This window comes from Taudactylus pleione, unplaced genomic scaffold (genome assembly GCF_031769625.1).
Source record: "Taudactylus pleione unplaced genomic scaffold, aTauple2 ptg000021l, whole genome shotgun sequence".
NCBI lineage: Eukaryota > Metazoa > Chordata > Amphibia > Anura > Myobatrachidae > Taudactylus > Taudactylus pleione.
In genome coordinates, this window is record NW_028284423.1 from 11,397,660 (window position 1) to 11,416,674 (window position 19,015).

Here is a 19,015-nt window from a genome sequence, read left to right on the forward strand (position 1 = left end):
ACCTGTGTCCATACCATGATTTGTTACAGAGTGTACATTAAGCAGGAACCCCTTAGTGAAGTACTTGCCTACATGCTGCAGAGCTAGGCAGTTTGCAGGAGGTGTCTCATACTTTGCACCGCATGCACAGTGAGAGGGGGCTACACAATAGCAATCCAAATAAATAAATACAAAAATGTAAAAGAATCAGGACACCAATATATCATGACAAACAAATATAAATAAAACAAAAGTTGAAACTTGGAACACTAATATAGGGAAAATATCCAAGGTAATAGAATGTATTTGTTGCAAAGCGTCCCCCTACAAAGTGTAGCGAGGTAACGGACTGTTATTCTGATATGGGGTAAGCTCTGGAACACATACAAGGCTGGGGAAACAAATGGTGCTGCTCATCTAATTCCTCCTAATGCTCTCTGCAGCCCCTTTAATAAAACGCTCTGCTGCGGAGAACGATTACGGGAAGTGAGAGAGATTACACTTCAGATTTGTCAGTCTTCCTCCAGGCTTGTTTTTCCACTTAATTAAGATATTTGTTTATCTCTTCAAATTATTACAGACAAAAAGATCTGCCTACTGATTGCTGGGCAAAGAAAGCAGCCATTTATATGCCCATGGGATGGATCTCACTCAGGACCCAGTATGGCACTTCCTACTAGTAGTCAAATAAATGATGGTTACAAAAACAGAAACAGATGTCGCCTTATCGGATTAATTAGTTATACTTGCATGTACAAGTATGAGGATGCAATGGGTTATTTAGCTAACAGCAGTTTGCAGCCGTCAGCTTTATATATGGCTAAGCAACCTACCACAAGCAAACTATGACAGTGACAAGAAAGCACAAAAAACCCTAAAATATATCCACCTAAAAATGTCCATTTAGAATGATTCCTAAATAAAATAACAATATAACAAACAGAGATAATCAGCAGCAAAAAACCCCCAGCTCTCTCTGCTGATATTGGTATCTTAGATGTGACAAAGTGGATGGAGATAAAGTACCAACTAATCAGCTCCTAACTGAAATTTTCAAACACAGGGCCGTATTCAATTAGAGGCGAAAAGCCGTAACTGGTCAAAAAGTTTTGCCTATTGCCGCTTTTCGCCTGTTCGGAACTTATCTCCAAATTAAATTCCAGACGGAATTCGTGTAAGTGGAAACTCAATACAATGTAATAGGCGAAAAAGTTTCTCCTAAGAATAGTAGGTGAAGAGAAGTGCAAAATCTTTATTTTGGGGAGCAAACGTGGAGAAACGACCCAGAACCCGTGGCACAAACCCCCAAAGTCCAAATCTTGAAAAAAAACAAAAAAACCTAAGAATACCCCAAAAAATTACTTTTATTTTGGAGCAAAAAAGTAAAAAGACTTTTTGGGGGTCTGCAAGGATGGGTCAGGTGTTTTTAGGATTGCAGGTGCATTTTTTATGTCTTTTTTTTAAAAGTTCACTTTAAAGACATAAAAATATGTTAGCACCCATTTTCAAGTACCCCAAATTTGACTGGACTAATTATTTTCACCCAAAATACTGCTTTATGCCATTCTTCACCACTTATGCAAAGACGCTAATAAGAAGCAATTTAAAGTACTTTAACACTTTTATTAGGGCTATTACATACATGCCTACCCTCCCGGTTTTCGCCGGAGGCTCCCGATTTTTCGGGTAACCCCCCGCACCCCCGGAAGGGTAGGCATTTCTCCCGCATTCTGCCCACTTCCTAGTGAAGTGGGCAGAATGAGAATACCCGCGGCGATCGCGGGTCTCCGTGAAGGGGGCGGGGCTTAAACCGTGATTCTGCATGAATCACAACATTTGGCCCCACCCCCTATGTAAATTGTACCCAATCGCGGCAATTTTACCGTGAGGGGACGGGGCTTAATGACGCAAATTGTCAAGCCCCGCCCCAGTCGGCCCCTTGCTGCTTCTCTTACCCGAGCTTCTCCCGGGAAGAGAGTATTAAAGGTAGGCAACTATGGGCTATTAATACACATCTAGATTGATTCCCTATGTTAGTGCATCTTGTTTTGGGGTACAGACTGGATTTCCCCAAGCCTCAAACTAGGACACTTGCACTAATCTTGGAAATCACAATAAAAACCCTATATGATTTTGGTTGAAAACTTCTTAACTTTTCCCACCAACTGCAAATGTTTTATGCAGAACATAATTCTGATGGACATCTGCTTTTAATATAAGAAGAGGTCCTCTAAAGATCAAATACATCACTGAAATATTACAACTGCTGAGCTAATCAGCTAATAGGCTGGAATTAAAAGAAAAAAAAAGGTTGGTGTCAAGGGGAACCAAACAATCTAAAATGTTAGTGTATACTTGCCAAGGTTTCACAGGTAATAGGTTTTTCAGCCCAATTCCCACTTACTTCATTCCCCTTACTCCCCCCAATTTATTTTATTAAGGCAATTTCTCTTCTAATGCAAGTAATAATGCTTTCAGTTTATTTTGGCCCTCAAACTATTAAGAAGGTGGAAAAGCTCCGCTTAGAGGAATTATACTCACTCCATGTGTGCAACCTGTTGGAGAGCAAATTGTGTTCCTATATGAATTTAATAAGCACAGTCCAGATGTCTGAAAGATCTGTGATTGTAGTAAAAAAAAATGTCTCCCTTATACTTTATTCTCAATATTGTATTAGGAATGAATGATGTAACTAAATGATAACATAAGTAGATTATAGAGAAATAAAAAAATGTATAACACTGGCATACACTGGCAAGGCACACCTGTAGGTCTCCAACTGCTGTGAAACAACAAGTCCCAGCATGCTTTACCAGCTGATCGGTGGGAGGGTATGCTGGGATGTGTAGTTTCACAACAGCTGGAGAGCCACAGCTTGGCCAGGCTTGGGCGAATGAGTTTTGTGAGTGCTTGGTGTAGCCCTACACAGTGTCTTATGAAATGTTTACAACCTTTGACTATCACTATGGCGGGAATTCAATTGCCCGCAAATGGAGGTGCTGGGCTTCCCCCAAACTCTCACCTCATGGTGAATAGATGATGTGTGCATGCGCACGGCGTCTATTCACCTCGCGGTGTTCGGTCGCCACAACTTTTCCCACCGGCGGGACACTGCGGCTTGTGGGTGGGGAAGGCTCGGGGCATGCTGTTTTAGTGGGCGCATTTTTCCCTTTTAAAATCAGACAGGCCGCAGGACCCAGCTAAAACAAGCTAGCGGGAACACTACATTCAGTAAAACACATTATAGATTACCTAATGTTGCTACTCATTTGTTTAAAAAATGCTTACTTTATTGCTTATCAATAATCCGTTTTGTATTCTGGCAGCTTTTTGTTTGTGCTGTGACAGATTCAGAAGCTGGGTCATTGGAACACGGGAAGCCCAGACAGAGCGTCAGGAGAGTGTCATTTGTGTTGGGAAAAAATGCATTACTGCTGGTGGGTTGGTGAGAGGGAAGCGGAGCATGTATAATACATCTTTTCTATGCACATGGGGGGAGATGTATCAAAGCTTGGAGATAAAAAAGGAGAGAAATAAAGTACTGATCAGCTTCTGTCACTGTACAGGCTGCGTTTGAAAAATGATGGTTAGGAGCTGATTTGTTGGTACTTTTATCTCCAAGTTTTGATAAAGATCTCCCATGGAATGAAGCAATAAAAGGAACTTCACGGCACATGTGCCGGACGCAGGAAGGGTAATGCCAAAGCACAGACCCTTCCTAGAATTGTAAAAGGAAAAATGATGACTGCCATGGTATAATTCAAGAAGAAAAAGAAAATAAGGTAACAGCGGCCACATTAAATAAAAGGAAAAAAACTGCCAATTTACACCAATTGTACTATAACAACAAACACTAATGTGTGACCTGCAGTCATCACGTCTACATTCAAACACAAATTAGAAAAGGTGTTTTAATGGCAAAGGAGATTATTCACATTGGTTGACTGTTTAAAATAGAAAAGAGATTCACGTCAACAAGTACAATTGCTGCTAATAGCACAAAATCAAAAACATTTTACTAGCTGCAGGGTATGTGACTTTTTAAAATGAGTGAGAGCGCTAAACTAATCAATCATGAAAACTGTCGAAGCAATTAATCATGTTGGCTGCTTTCAGAAGTGCAGTGATATATACGGAATAGTAACATAACATGTAAATTAAGACAGAACACTGATAGATAAATGCTCTTTATGACACAATACTTATTTAGACACTGTTAAGGTATACGCCTTGGTCCCTGCAAATCAGTCACAGCTACAAATACTTTTAATTTGGTTTCATACTCCCACACAAAAGGTATAAGGACATAATATATCATTTTCATGTGGTGACAACTACCCAGCATTACTTCGAATGAATGCTGCTGCTTGACCATAACTGTGATGGTGCACTTTACTCATACTTGCCTACTTTTGAAAAATACTTTCAGGGAGACTGCAGCAGAAAGCGCTGCGCGCAGCGCGCCACTGAGAGGCGTGGCCTGCCCCAAAGGCCACGCCCCTGGGTGTATATATTCCTATAAACTGAGACCCTAGCTCCCCCACTGACATTAATATATCTGTGCCCTACCACATTCACATTACTAGATGCCCTACACACACATTCACACATACACACATCCGGACGGAGTTCGGTCAGCGCTACACAAGTGACAAAATACACAGCCGCCGGCTCTGGCAGCTGTGTGTTTGTTGTAAGCAGCAGCCAATGAGAGTCTGTCAGACTCTCATTAGCTGCTGCTGCGCCCACTGCAGGAGCCGCTCCATCTTCCGGCTCCCGCAGTGGGCAATGGGAGAGGCGTCATGACATCATATGACGTTTCTCCCATAATACCCGGGAAGGACAGATGGAGGAGCGGATGGCGATGACGGGATTCAGGTAAGTGTTTTTGTTTTTTTCACTACGTGTGTCTACTGGGGGGGAAGCTGGCACTACAAGGGGGGAACCACTACTGGAGGCACTGCAAGGGGGGGACTACTACTAATGGGGGCAATACAAGGGGGAACCACTACTGGACTGGGGGCACTACAAGAGGGAGGGACTACTACTGGGGGCACTACAAGAGGGAGACCACTACTGGGGGTACTACAAGGGGGAGATCACTACTGGGGGCACTACAGGGGGGGGCACTACAAGGGGGGACCACTACTGGGGATTATAATTGGGGGCACTTCAAGGGGGGGGGACTACAACTGGGGGGACTACTACTGGGGGCACTACAAGGGGGGACTACTATTACAAGGGGGGACTACTACTACCAGGGGCACTACAAGGGGAGGGGACAACTACGAGGGGCACTGCATAGGGGGGAGGGGACTACTACTAAGGGCACTACATAGGGGGGAGGGGACTACCACTGGGTGCACTGCATCGAGGGACCACTGCTGGGGGCTCTATAAAAAGGGCAATACTGGGGGTACTGCATAGGGGGGAGACTACAACTGGGGCCACTATTTAAGGGGCACTGCATAAGGGTTACCACTATTGGGGGCACTGCATGTGGTGTGGGCTGCTACTGGGGGCACTATATAAGGAGCACTGCATAGGGGGTACCACTAATGGGGGCACTATATAAGGGGCTTACTACTGGGGGCACAAGGGGCACTGCACAGGGGGGACCACTACTGGGGGCACTGTATAAGGGGCACTGCATAGGGGGATCACTACTGGGGGCACTACTGGAGGCCTGCATAAGGGGATCCTCTCCTGGGGCACAGGGGGGCACTGCATATGGGCACCACGACGGGGCTGTTCCTAATCTTTATTTTTACTTTACATTAATCCCATATGGACCCGCCTCCTCCCTGGAACACTTGAGGGGGGAGGGGCGCCGTAGCACGCATGTTCTTCGGGCACCCTGGCTACACGCTACCCCTCTGCCAGGGCCGCCTGCATGCATTTGCCCCCCAGGCTAAAAGTTGCCAGCCAGCCCCTGGGGACCGGGCACTTCTCCAGCCTCTCCACCGAACAGCGCTGTCTCCGCCAGACCAGAGCTTCTCTCTGCTGCTCCAACAGGACTCCTCCACCATGTCTCAGTCGCCGCGGCTTCCATGTGCAGGTAGGAGAGGGGGGAGGATCTGCTGCTATGGCCACTGCCACTGGAGCCAGACACTGGTGTGTGGTCTGAGTCTCCATGCGGCTGCTCACAGATGCCCGACACCTGCGCTGCTACTAGGCTCCGCCCACCACCGCTGTCGTGCCCAAGCTCACTAGCGCCGGCCACCGCTACCCACAACCCCGCAGTGGCCGGTCTTTAAGTAAAATGTCGTGCTGTCATGACGTCCCCCCAAAACCGGGAGATGAAGTACACTTTGCGGGGGAGCGGGAGGCTTCATTAAAAACCGTGAGCCTCCCGCTAAAATCGGGAGGGTAGGCAACTATGGTGCAGGGTGTGGGTCACTACCGGGCCTGAGGTATGCAGGGCATGGAAATGCTGCCCCCTCTGAGCACTTTTCAACAATCAATCATTGGATACTATTGTTTGAGGACATTTTATGGTTAATATCAGGCATGCCTACCCTCCCAATATTAGCAGGAGGCTCCTGAAAGTACAGCTGCATGTTTAAAAAATATATAAATCATATATTGACTTGTTAACCATTAAATGTCCTCAGACAATAGTTGCCAATGATTAGGAGCAGCTGTATTTTTAGTTCCATTCTTTATTGTGATATATCCAGATTCCTGTCACAGGCATTAACTACACATTGAAAGGGCACTCACTGACAGCCATCCATTTATTGGCTGTTACTGAGTGCCCTTTCAATGTGCAGTTAATGCCTGTGATACTCAGCACCCAGCCCCCATATATATATCATGACGCAGGTGACACTGGTCTCATTGGCCGCTTATAATTATTATATTTGAGGCCACCACACCTGTCTCTGCACAGTGTGCAGCGCTGCTGACTAGCTTCACCTCCCCTCCGCTCTGCTCTGCCTGTTGCCACCGCCGCACCCAAAAACACTCGGTCCGTGGGCTCAGATTGCTGATTAGCCAGCCACCGCGGGGTTGTGGGTAGTTTAAGTATCAAGGCGTCACACGTCGTGACGTCATGACGTCCACTCTGCAGACTCCGCCCCCGACAGTCCAGTTCGCGCATGCGCAGTCCAAGGGGTTCAAGAAACCAGGAGTTTAGATTATGTTTGCAGGGGAGTGGGAGGGTTTATTAAAAACCGGGAGAATCCTGCTAAAATCGGGAGGGTAGGCAACCCTGACTTTACTATTGATACAACTCGTATATATACATATATACACATATATAGTCAAGTCAAGCTGCATTTATCATCTGGTGAAAGCGTGTACAAAATACATAGTGCCTGATTCAGCATGCAATGAAATTTTGCACGCAATACAGCGGCTTTCTCACATACGTAATACCTCGCAGTCCTGCGTATACATCGGTAACATCGAAGCACTCAGCCCGTCACGCACAATTACAGCATCTCTGACCCGTCGCAGAAAGTGCAAGTCTCGTAGCACACAGAAGGCTCTCAAGCAGCATAGGCAATCGAAGTGGCTAATAAATGCACGCCCATGCAACGGCATTCAAACGGACAGGGACGCCTGCGTTTCTGCAACCACTCCCTCATTACCACCCCCAAACGCTCACGGCCTGTCACTCACTCTGCAATGGGTTCCTGTCTGCGTGCGTAATCACAGTGCGATGGCCGTGCACGTGCAGTGCGGTGCAGCCACATGCGCAGTACGCAACAATCGGCCGATCTGTGTACGTGGTTGCAAATGCGATCCGTGCTGAATCAGGCACATAGACTGTAAAGTAAAGGTGCGTACACACATAGCGATTTAAAATGTCGATTTGAAGGATAACGATATCGATATTGTGATCATTACTGTTATCTTTCAAATCGTTCTTTTAAATTGACCAGCGATGCGCGGCCACGTATGGACGATAGCGATATTGTCCATTGGCCGTGCATGCCAGTCAACTTGCTCGATTTCGAGCAAGTTACTATAGGGACCTGCGATCGACGTTCGCGGGTCGCTATAGTCTACGGTAAATCGATATTGATCATCCAGCATACCAGGGAAGGTGCATAAGGATCTGCCAGCGTGACCGCACCATAACATTAAACCTCTGTACATTTTTTTTGTACCCTGTTACTTTTTTAACCAAGACTGAACAAAGAGCACAGGAGCAACCCCCCAGGCCCTGGAAGATTTACCAGTTGGTGGTAGGTCAATTAAAAAAAAGATTTTTAGGGTCTGGGTTTTTTGGTATTTCATCCTAGAGAAGTGTTGTTATAAGACTTAAAGTGCAGATGACAGTATTGGAGTGAACTGCAATATTGGTGTATATCCTCTTCCTAAAAATTCTGCTTTCAAAAACACTGTAGAAGTGTGCCAATTATTTTTAATGTTCAGTTGTGTAGCAGCAAGAAAGTCTCCAATGTAAACATACTGTATAGAAACAAGCTCTGTGATGTGAATTATACTAAATGGATCAATGTCATTGGCCTACCAGAGTAATTTATAACACCTGCCAACACTGTCTTCTTTACAGTGAACATTATTTAAAAAGTAGAAAGTGTACCAAGGAGGCTGTGATGTGTAATCTCAGGGGAGCAGAGTTATTAGCACGCCCAGGAGGCAGAGAGGGTATTTACATAACTCCAGTCAATCAATGTGGTGCATTATTATATCCAATTATAACACACAGATCTTGCATTCTGTTGTATTTTACACTCAAGGATATACTAAATAGTTGACTTAGGGGTCTATTCATCAACACTAAAATAACGTTTCTAAGGACATTTTCCTTATATAACGTTATTTTAGTATTCATGAAGAGACTTAACACAGGAGCCACCCACAGCTATAGCGAGCAGCCAGGAAGATGGTCGCGATGGTCAAGACCATCGCGACCTTCGGCTTGCGACGAGACCCTTGTGGTAGGGTCTCGTTGCCGCAAGCCCTGGAGGGCTTTCGGCTCTATCAGAGGGGGCGTGCTGTCACTCACCATCGACAGCACGCCCACTTTGGTACGAGACCCGGAGCAACGACTTGGCCGTTGCTATCCGGGTCTTGCGTATGCGCACGACGGAGCTGGCTTCGTCGTGCGCATGCGCACTGGGCCAACATCGACCCGCTTGCGAACAGGTCTGAATCAGGCCCAAAGTCCCCCTGCGGTAATTTTTTTTTTTTTTCGAAACAGTACTGTGTGCTGCTGGGAGACCACATGACAGCATAGCAGACAGAGCCGGAGGCTGCTGCGCGGGCAGGCAAGTGCTGGACACGGGGGAGGTGAGCGGGGGGGGGGAGGGGGAGGCACAGACTTACCCCAGCTGTAGGCAGTGCTGCGCATGCGCTGGTTTTACAGATGTATCAGCGCATGTGCAGCACTACTTCCAGCTGCGGTAAGTTAATGTAGAGAGGGATAACTATCTGTTTCCTGAAAAGCTGTCATCGCAAAAATGACAGCTTCTTGGAATAGATAGTTATGGGGAGGAGAAATGATGAATTCCTCTGGTAATTAGGTAGAACTCCATACAAGTTCTAAACTTAATTACCTCCAGAGAAAGTTTAGTTATGATGAATAGGCCCCTTAATCACATACAGGGGCGGGCTGGGCCGGGGGGCAGGGTGCCATATGCCCCCCGGGCCGGTACACTTTTGCTTGAGTGAGGGCCGGTGTCACACTGCATGCAGTATGTGTTGCAGGACGGCGCTGGGCTGCCATTAGGTTACAAGCACCCAGCTCTGGCTATTCCCGGGTGTCCCTTAATCCCTCTTTCTCCGTGTACTCGGCTCCTCCTCCCGCAGTCTCTGCTTGTGCACTGTAAACTGAGCCCCGGCCAGTGCTGATTGGGAGCCGGCCTGGCCTCATCACATGCTCAATAGAGACGGAGCAGACGAGAGGCCCCAACTCCTGTCCTCATAGCCCTAAGCTCTGTCTCTCACTGACGGCTGCAGCTGCTGCCTGGGCTGGGTGGGCATGCTAGTCACTTCTACCGAAACGGAGCAGCATCGCCAGGGAAAGGACAGCCACCTCTTACAAACACATGAGATCCTCCCAGCTCCCAGCAGCAGCAGCAGCCAGAGTCAGGGGGCTGCTGTGTGAGCGTACATGCTGCAACGAGTATTCGGGCCAGGCAGAAGGTACAGCAATAGGTCAGTGCTCCCATCTCAGTGTCTGCCACCCTATCCCTCATCAAACAGCTCCCTGCTCCTATTTCACTGCCCACCCACTTAGAACCCCTCAGCCAGTACAGTCACAGTGATCACCCTCCTTCAGCCCAGTGTTCCCCCCCTTCCTCCCACTCCTAACTCACTGGCTCCTTCCCATCCTCGCCACATCCCTCCCCATCAAGTCCAGTGTCCCCCAACATCTCACTGACACCAATTGCAGTGTCTCCCCCTTACCTCACCAACCAGACCAGTGTCCCATCTAACTGCCCCCCAACCAGTCTATTCTTACCCCCCACATTCACCCCAGTGTCCCCTCTGCAGCCTAGCATTCCTTCCTCCCACCCCTATCTCACTGCCCCACTTCCAATACAGCCTAGGACCTCTCCATTTACAATGCCCCCCCCATACACACCATTTCACTGACCCCATATCCCACCGGGGTGTAGTAGGTATTGCCGCCGAACGCCTAACCCTAAGTCCCCCCAGGAGCCCCAAAGCTAACCCCCCCCCCCCCGGAGCTGCCGGCTTACCTTCGTTCGGTATGGCGCCTGTCATTAGTACCGTGCCGGGATTAAAAAAGTCTGGAAGCCGGCGGTCGGCATTTAGACCGTCGGCTTCCAAACTACAACCCTCCCACTGTCTCCCACATTGCCAGCCCAGTGTCTCCTCCCTTAACTCCCCACTGCCCCTCAGCAAGAACCCCAGTCAGTTCAATCAGTGCCCCCCCTATTCAACAATGGTTTATAAACCTTGTCCTTGTTCTGCAATGTTTTATACTGTAATTAACTTTTTTGGGGGGCTCATACCCTGTTCATGTGTGCTGTTAGTTGCTGCAGAGCCTTTGTGGCACCACGTAAATAAACCATAATAATAGACATCAGAATCCCGGCAATGGACTTTAGATAGGCGTCGAAATACCGACGCCTATCTTAATCCTGACGCTGGAACTCCAAAGACTCCAGCCCTTTGCATTAGCGGGGTTAGTCAATGCGCTGGTGGAATAATGGGCCACTTACTTGTGTCTGCCCCCCAGGCTAAAAGTTGCCAGCCAGCCCCTGATCACATATATGTTGTATTATAGAAAATGACCTTAAGCACAGATTGCTTCCTATTACTTGCTATACTGAAACTAAAATGTAAACAGGTCAACAGGAAAAGGTTTAAAATGCCTTTTTGTTGGTCACATCCATGCAATTACATATAGCTGGAATCGGTATGAGATGCCGGCGGTCGTGATCCTGGCAGTTAGAATACCCATGCCAGCATCTCAAAAGGGTTAAAATACCAACACTTGTTGGTCGGTATGCTAACCCTCTCCCTCTCCCTACCCTAACTCCCCCTTTTTGGTGACTAACCCTAATCTCCCCCCTAGTGCCTCACCCTAACCTCCCCCTCCACGATGTCTAACCCTCCCCCCTTAGTACCTAACCCTAACCCTCCCCCTAGTGCCTAACCCTAACCCCGCACCCTAAACCCCCTCTAACACCCCAATACTTACCCTCTGCATTTTGGCGGTCGGGATGACGGCAACGGGCTTCTGACCGACATCGGGATTTCGGCGCCGGTAATAGGAGCGTCAGCATCCAGACTGCCGGGATGCTGAACATATACCATATAGCTTACATTGTTAGCCAATCATTTCCCTAATAGTTGTAGCAGCAGAACTGCCACCATTGTGTTCAGTATGAGAAAGAGAATAAAATAAAATATTGGGACAGGTGACTTTAGTCATTAAGGCAGCACTCTCAGAAAACATTTGTGGAAATGGTGTAAAATCCATAAAAATCTAATACTCACCCATTAAATGATTTTAAACAGGAAAGGAGCACCACTCATCTCTTTGGTGAAAACAAAAAGATCACATTTATTGTGAAAGGTACATCATAATGATTTTATATATATATATATATATATATTGTGGGGAGGGGCATCATAGCATGTGCGTTCTCTGGATGCCAGGGCTCGTTGGAACCTTGCGTCCAACAGGCTGGGGTGGGGGAGGATAAGTACTGTGCCCCTGGGGTGGGGGAGGATAAGTACTGTGCCTCACAATTTATGATGGTAGCCCTGAACACAGCCACCGACTTCCAACCCATGCGGGGTTGGACTGGTCCGCAGGGGTACAACGGAAATCCCTGGTAGGCCCCACTGCCTTTGGGCCCACCCACCTCCTCTAGGTGTCAGGTTGTAGACCTCAAATTATAGATTGTTACTCTATTAGACGGTCAATTACCTGGGGGAGCAGAACCCCATATCAGCATGGGGACTTGGTTCCCTTCAATAGAATTAGAAACTACACCAAGTTTTGCCTAATGGTTAGCCAAGTATCTATAGTGGCTGGCCACACCCCCTCTGGTGGCAGACCACTACCCCTAAGTATGGGCCCCTACCAGTGCATTCCCATGGTGGACCCTTCATGTCGAAGTCCGACACTGAACCCAGATACTACCAGCACACCTCGAGTACCTTTGCCGATCAGTTCAGCTGACAGCGCAGGGTACATACACAGAGCTCCCTGATATCTGCTGCATATACACTACAAGCATCACTCTTTCTATAACTTTAATCGGTGATCTACACTGCTGACTCCAGGCTGGTGCATGGCTGTTTTGATGAACAAATCCTGCTGCAGGTGCAGCTTCACCAGCACTGCTCTCCTACATGTAGAGCTGGTGAGTTATACTGCATAATTACTGTGTATCAACACTGCAGTATTGGATTCACACTGTATTTGGCAGTGACACCTGGATAATAGTGGCTCTGGCAGTTTATACAAATGGATCGGAACCCCTTCATCATCGTACAGGACAAATTAGATTTGTCACGCCCCTTCTTCACAAAGCCACATTCCTTTTTCATGTGGCGTGTGTCTAATACGCCTTTTTTCAAAAATGTGTGTGCGTTTGTGTAAGTTGGGGGGGGAGAGCCTGCCAGTGAATCATCTTTGTGTAGACTAAAGCCTGCCAGCATAGTGACTTATATATGAAACTATGTCATCGTGGCAGCCACAATAATGAGAAAACTAAGCAGGCCTGCAAAAACAATGAACTTCTGTTCCAAAATACCTTCACAGTGACAATATAAAGGAATTAATTTTCTGCAACTATTGTGGTTACTATCAAATAGTAACTCACGATGACTTCAACATTTTCTATGAATGATGAAGACAAGGCAACACATGTGCTTTATTAATGCAGTCAAAACCAATGCACTCAGCAATTAGATGTATTTGGTGAGAGAAAAAGCCATGATCTGGGGTAATGAAAAGAAAAAAAAAGGAAGGGCTCATTCTAAGCCATTTTCTATCACCATGGGTATATTACTTACCTCTACATAGGAAATCGGGAAAATTCCTATTTTGTCTCCCAGCATTCCTTCTGCCCAGTTCTCATCCACCCTGCGGATTACGGTGAGAATGTCATCCTGTGCAGACAAGTAAAAATTATCTCAGCAGGCTGCAGTCATTTCACTTCATTTCACAACACAATCCATATGGGCTACTCCAAGAGCAGTACAATAGTATAAGAAAGTGTGAGGCAACTGGAATCTAGTAATCCACATACCTATAATGAGGTTCACATGTGCTCTAGTACTAGGGTTTTCTAGTAGTTGTAGTGGTCTTAGGTTTCCTGCAGGTTGGGAATCCTTTAATGTTCCAATATTAAAATATTTTATGGGCACAGGACTGTAGAAGGCACAAATCTGCTCACAAATCTTTCTTTGGAATAAAATATGTCACCGCAAGGTGAACCCAAGTAAGTGACTAAACTTTTCACTACAGCATAAATTATTTACTCCCTTCAGGAAAGTGTAAGTTTCTATATGTGTGTCAGGTTCTATTCTTTTGGAGTGAAATATTTTAGCAATTGCCGTATGGCTCATTTATGTGTAGTTTGGCCACCGAGACTGGTTATTAATGCCTTACTAATACTGTGAAATATTGTTGGTTCTACATAAATAAAATCTAATACAACTGAGAAGCAGAAACATGTGTTTTATGAATGGGGAAACTTTGTCACCCCTAGAAGAGTTTATCTCATCCCAATGGAGGCTGAAACCAAAATATTTACTATCAGGCCTACACATTTGTCAGTATTATCTCACAACATATACATCACTGTAAGGCTTCATTCTTGCAACTGGGTGCATGTCTATAATAGAGATGTGCGCAGACCCTAGTGTTTTTACAGTTTTGGTTTTGTCAAAACAACCCCAAGTGTTTGGGTTCTTTTGGTTTTGATATTTTTTTTAAAAAAATTGATAAAATCAGCTAAAATCATGTCACTTGGACCTGTTTTGTTTCTATTGTATTATTAACATAAATATTATTAATTTCCAGTCAATTTTGATACCCTTACATCACTTGAAATCACAAGGGAGGGACATAAATGCAATCCAACACATGCAATATCCATTTCTTTTAAATCTGATTTCTGAATTGCGAGAAGACCCAGGTTGGGAAGTGGTTCTGCTCGGACTCCAAAGTGATTCGAAACTGGGACTCAGTCCGACTCGGAACCCCTAAGTGCGGATGTGTTCTATTGCATTTTAAAGCTAACCAAACACACTGTGATGTGGTTATATCAGCCACTTGGCACCATATCACAGCATGTGTGGCCCCAGATATGTGTAATGCCCAATAACAAGCTACTAAGCTGATCAGATCGTTGTCAATCTGGAAAACACAGATGGAAAGTTGATGTGTGGATATCTTCCCACTGCCTTAGCAGTGATCTACAGGTGATGCAGCCCTTGTACATTTCTATAGCCATGTGTAGTGGGTGATCTGGTGACTTGGTGATTGGGCAAGACTATTGTATTGGCGAAAAAATAGCTAGGCCTCTGTGAAATCACAAAAGTAGTTTTCCATTCTTTAATGCTCTATGAATCAGGGCACCCAAATAATTAGTGTGTACTGCCCTACTCTGCAAATTACTAGTGGATTTGGATTTCAGCACTGGACATGGAACTTTGAACTCCTCTCATGGACTCTCCCTTTTAAAGATCAACATACAGGCGTCATCAGCAATTCATCTCCTCTATGAGGTCTTCTACACACTTTACTAGTTAAGGCCCCCATACATCAGAGATTGATTGCAGCAATCGTGCAATTTGCAATCGATTGTGTTTAAAAACTTTCCCTTTTTCAATCGATTGCAGATTGCAGAGTTGCTAAAATCGATTGAAAAAGGGAAAGATTTTTATACACAATCGATTGCAAATTGCACGATTGCTGCAATCAATCTCTGATGTATGGGGGCCTTTAGAGACAGAGAGGTTTATTTACAAAGCGGGGGCCTGTAAAAGCCGTGTTTTCAAGCAGTGTTTAAGCCCGAAATGTAAAAGGGGCAATGCTTCTATTAGCAAAACACTAGAATGACCTCAGCTGACCTTTTAGTTTCAGTTAATGTAACTTATCACCCCTGCACCACCAGCAAACTGTCTAGCGTCACATTCTATCCTATCTTGTTCTCATACTTGAGCACTCTCATAATCACGCCCTTTCCACCTCAAAGATACCTCTCACGTATGGCCTTACCCCGCCAATTACGCTCATAATAAGTAAGCCACTCTGATTCCGGGGGACAGACTGAACATATCTCATTGTAGGGCACTGCTGAAATGTTGTACATCATCTCCTTGACAACCACTTTATTCTACCATTAAGCTGTCACTCCTTCAGTCCCTCACCCTTTACTACCTTCTTCTATTCTTGCCTCCAAGGCTTTATCAGCAGTTTACTTTATGCTTGTGCTTAGTAGTCTTCATTTTAATATACATATCTGATGTTAAAAATTATTTCTATAAGGTGGAACTTTAGACAACTCAAAACAAACCATGATTGAAAACAGATAAAACAGTATCCATGTTACTTGGAACAATGGTTACATTTACAAAGTAATTAAATCTATTAATAAAAGCTAACTAACATTTATCAGACATCAGTGTACAAATATAGATACTTTGGCAGACAGCACATAACACAACAGATGCTAATGGCAATTATAGACTATGGTACAGCTCTTCTTATTAACCTTAGTAAACCTGATACCCATTACATTATAATCTGTGTTTTCTTGTAAAAGTACAAAACACACCATTGTAATATGCTATCAAATCTAGGCTGGCTGTCCCTGGATTCTAGATACAGTACATGGGGTCTGATGTAGAGCTGAATGGATGCATGCTCTGTTTGCATAAAAAAAGACTTACCGTTGCGTCCATATGTGGATTAAGTTGCATTTGACGTTTATCACTCCCGTTTAAAAGTGTAGACTGAGGGCCTGATTCAGTAAGGATCGTAATTGCAAAGCTGCCCGCATTCTTACCCATGCAGCTAACAGCACTTCCCACCTATGTCAAAAAGAATCCGTTTTCTCTGATAAAGCATCCTAAACGATGTTCTTAAGTCTACAACTGTCCTTTAAAATTTCTGTCGATTCAATTAGCTATACAGCAGCCACACGGCGGCTCGCCCTGCTTGTTGTTGCTCCGAACTTATGTCTTTTTGTTCGTACAAAAAAAAATCAAGTCCGAGGCAAGATCGGGGGGGGCAAGTTCAGCCACTGTTGCTGCCTTTTCTATGCAGTTGCAATTGCAAATCGCCCCACTCGCAGCCAAATGATTTGAACCCTACAAAAATATGTGTACTTGTTATGTATTAGGTCTCTTGACTAGTTTGGTCACAACTCATGGATATATGTGTGTGTGGGGGGGATGGGCAGTCAGCTGGGAGCTGCGGGTGGGTGGTGTGGTACAGGCAGGAGAGCGGTGCTGGTGGGTGTTGTGCCATGATGATTGCTCTATCGTAACCACACCCCATGTTATGCAAAACCACGATTCTTGATATTGCAAAGCAGGTGGCAGGAACACCATGAAGCGATTTAGTGCGAATCGAGTCATCAAGAAACCAGGACCGCCCCTTCACAAATGAAGTGCACAGCATTAACGGGCAGCCGGGAAACTTGCCTACTTTTCCGGGCATCCAGGAGGAAAGCCACCCGAGATTCGGTAGCCTTCCAGACGTTCTGGGAGAGTAGGGCAAAAATGTCACAACAATATATGATGAATCTAGGGCATACCTGAAAACAAGAGCTGACTCAATGTATTTCTTTTTGGTAGAAAAGTACAACATAGTGATCTCTTTCATCAATAGTTACAGATAACTCAGGACAAGTGGCTGGATCATAGATAGACCAGTTATGTGACCACATACTGTATATGTATGGCATTATTACTAGGCACCTTGGTTGACACCAGGAAAGTTCTGTGCCGTTATTGATGGAGATAGGTGATCTAACTGGCTTGAAAAAATAATTTGCATGTGCTTGTCTGATTGGTTATTCTAGTCAATGTGAATAGACAATTATTTAATCACAAGTATAATTCTGAGGGGATCCTTGTGCAATAAAATTCTTACTGATTAGACTTAATGAGCCTCGGATAAAGAGATCACTTATAATATGCACAGTATAGGTAATCCTAATTTCTCTGATCTTTATAGCTCAAATGAGCCATCACTTTTCAGTCACAAAACAGAACTGTTGAAAAGAAACAGCAGCATACCTGCTAGCAGCCCAAGTAAACAGATTATCTGCCAAAACCAAATGAGAAGCATCACAATATTTGTTTTGTAACATTATACTATCAGCATGCTTAAGATAAGCTGTTTATACAAAAGCTAACATATGGAAAACAAGCAAACAGCGGGAGGTACCTAACATTGGGCTGCCACTCATTTTAATAAATGAAAATGCAATTGTATACTGTACTTTCATCTTGTTCTCCTGTGTTGTGCTAAATGTACAGCTTCAGCTAAAAATCTGCTGGGCCAAAAATGGATGGAAGAGACAGAGGCACGTAGACAGCAGTGGAATATATATAGGTGGGCAGGCAGTGGTTGAATACACAGGGGCTTACACTCAGCAGAGGAATACCCAGGGGCTTACACTCAGCAAAGGAATACCCAGGGGCTTACACTCAGCAGAGGAATACCCAGGGGCTAAACTCAGCAGAGGAATACCCAGGGGCTTACACTCAGCAGAGGAATACCCAGGGGCTAAACTCAGCAGAGGAATACCCAGGGGCTTACACCCATCAGAGGAATACACAGGGGCTTACACTCAGCAGAGGAATACCTAGGGGCTTACACTCAGCAAAGGAATACACAGGGGCTTACACTCAGCAGAGGAATACCCAGGGGCTTACACTCAGCAGGGGAATACACAGGGGCTTACACTCAGCAGGGGAATGCACAGGGGCATACATTCAGCAGAGGAATACACAGGGGCTTACACTCAGCAGAAGAATACACAGGGGCTTACACTCAGCAGAGGAATACACAGGGGCTTACACTCAGCAGAGGGATACACAGGGGCTTACACTCAACAGAGGGATACACAGGGGCTTACACTCAGCAGGGGAATACCCAGGGGCTTACACTCAGCAGAGGAATACACAGGGGCTTACACTCAGCAGAGGAATACACAGGGGCTTACACTCAGCAGAGGAATACACAGGGGCTTACACTCAGCAGAGGAATACCCAGGGGCTAAACTCAGCAGAGGAATACCCAGGGGCTTACACTCAGCAGAGGAATACCCAGGGACTTACTTAAACTCAGCAGAGGAATACCAAGGGGCTTACTTACACTCAGCAGAGGAATACCCAGGGACTTACTTAAACTCAGCAGAGGAATACCCAGGGACTTACTTACACTCAGCAGAGGAATGCACAGGGGCTTACACTCAGCAGGGGAATACACAGGGGCTTATACTCAGCAGAGGAATACCCAGGGGCTTACTCTCAGCAGAGGAATACCCAGGGGCTTACACTCAGCAGAGCAATACCCAGGGGCTTACAATCAGCAGAGGAATACCCAGGGGCT

General features: G+C 45.6%; 1 protein-coding gene across 5 annotated transcripts in view; it reads right to left on the reverse strand.

Moving 5' to 3' along the window:
- The window catches only part of SH3RF1 (SH3 domain containing ring finger 1), a 301,996-nt gene that overhangs the window by 93,743 nt on the left and 189,238 nt on the right, over positions 1-19,015 (reverse strand). For 4 of the 5 annotated variants that reach the window (XM_088448450.1, XM_088448446.1, XM_088448448.1 and 1 more), the window contains exon 4: positions 13,456-13,551. The exons of the other annotated variant lie outside the window; for it this stretch is intronic. In XM_088448450.1, the coding sequence (XP_088304576.1) occupies positions 13,456-13,551 (96 nt within the window). The remainder of the gene's footprint in view (positions 1-13,455; positions 13,552-19,015) is intronic. 5 annotated transcript variants of the gene reach the window in all.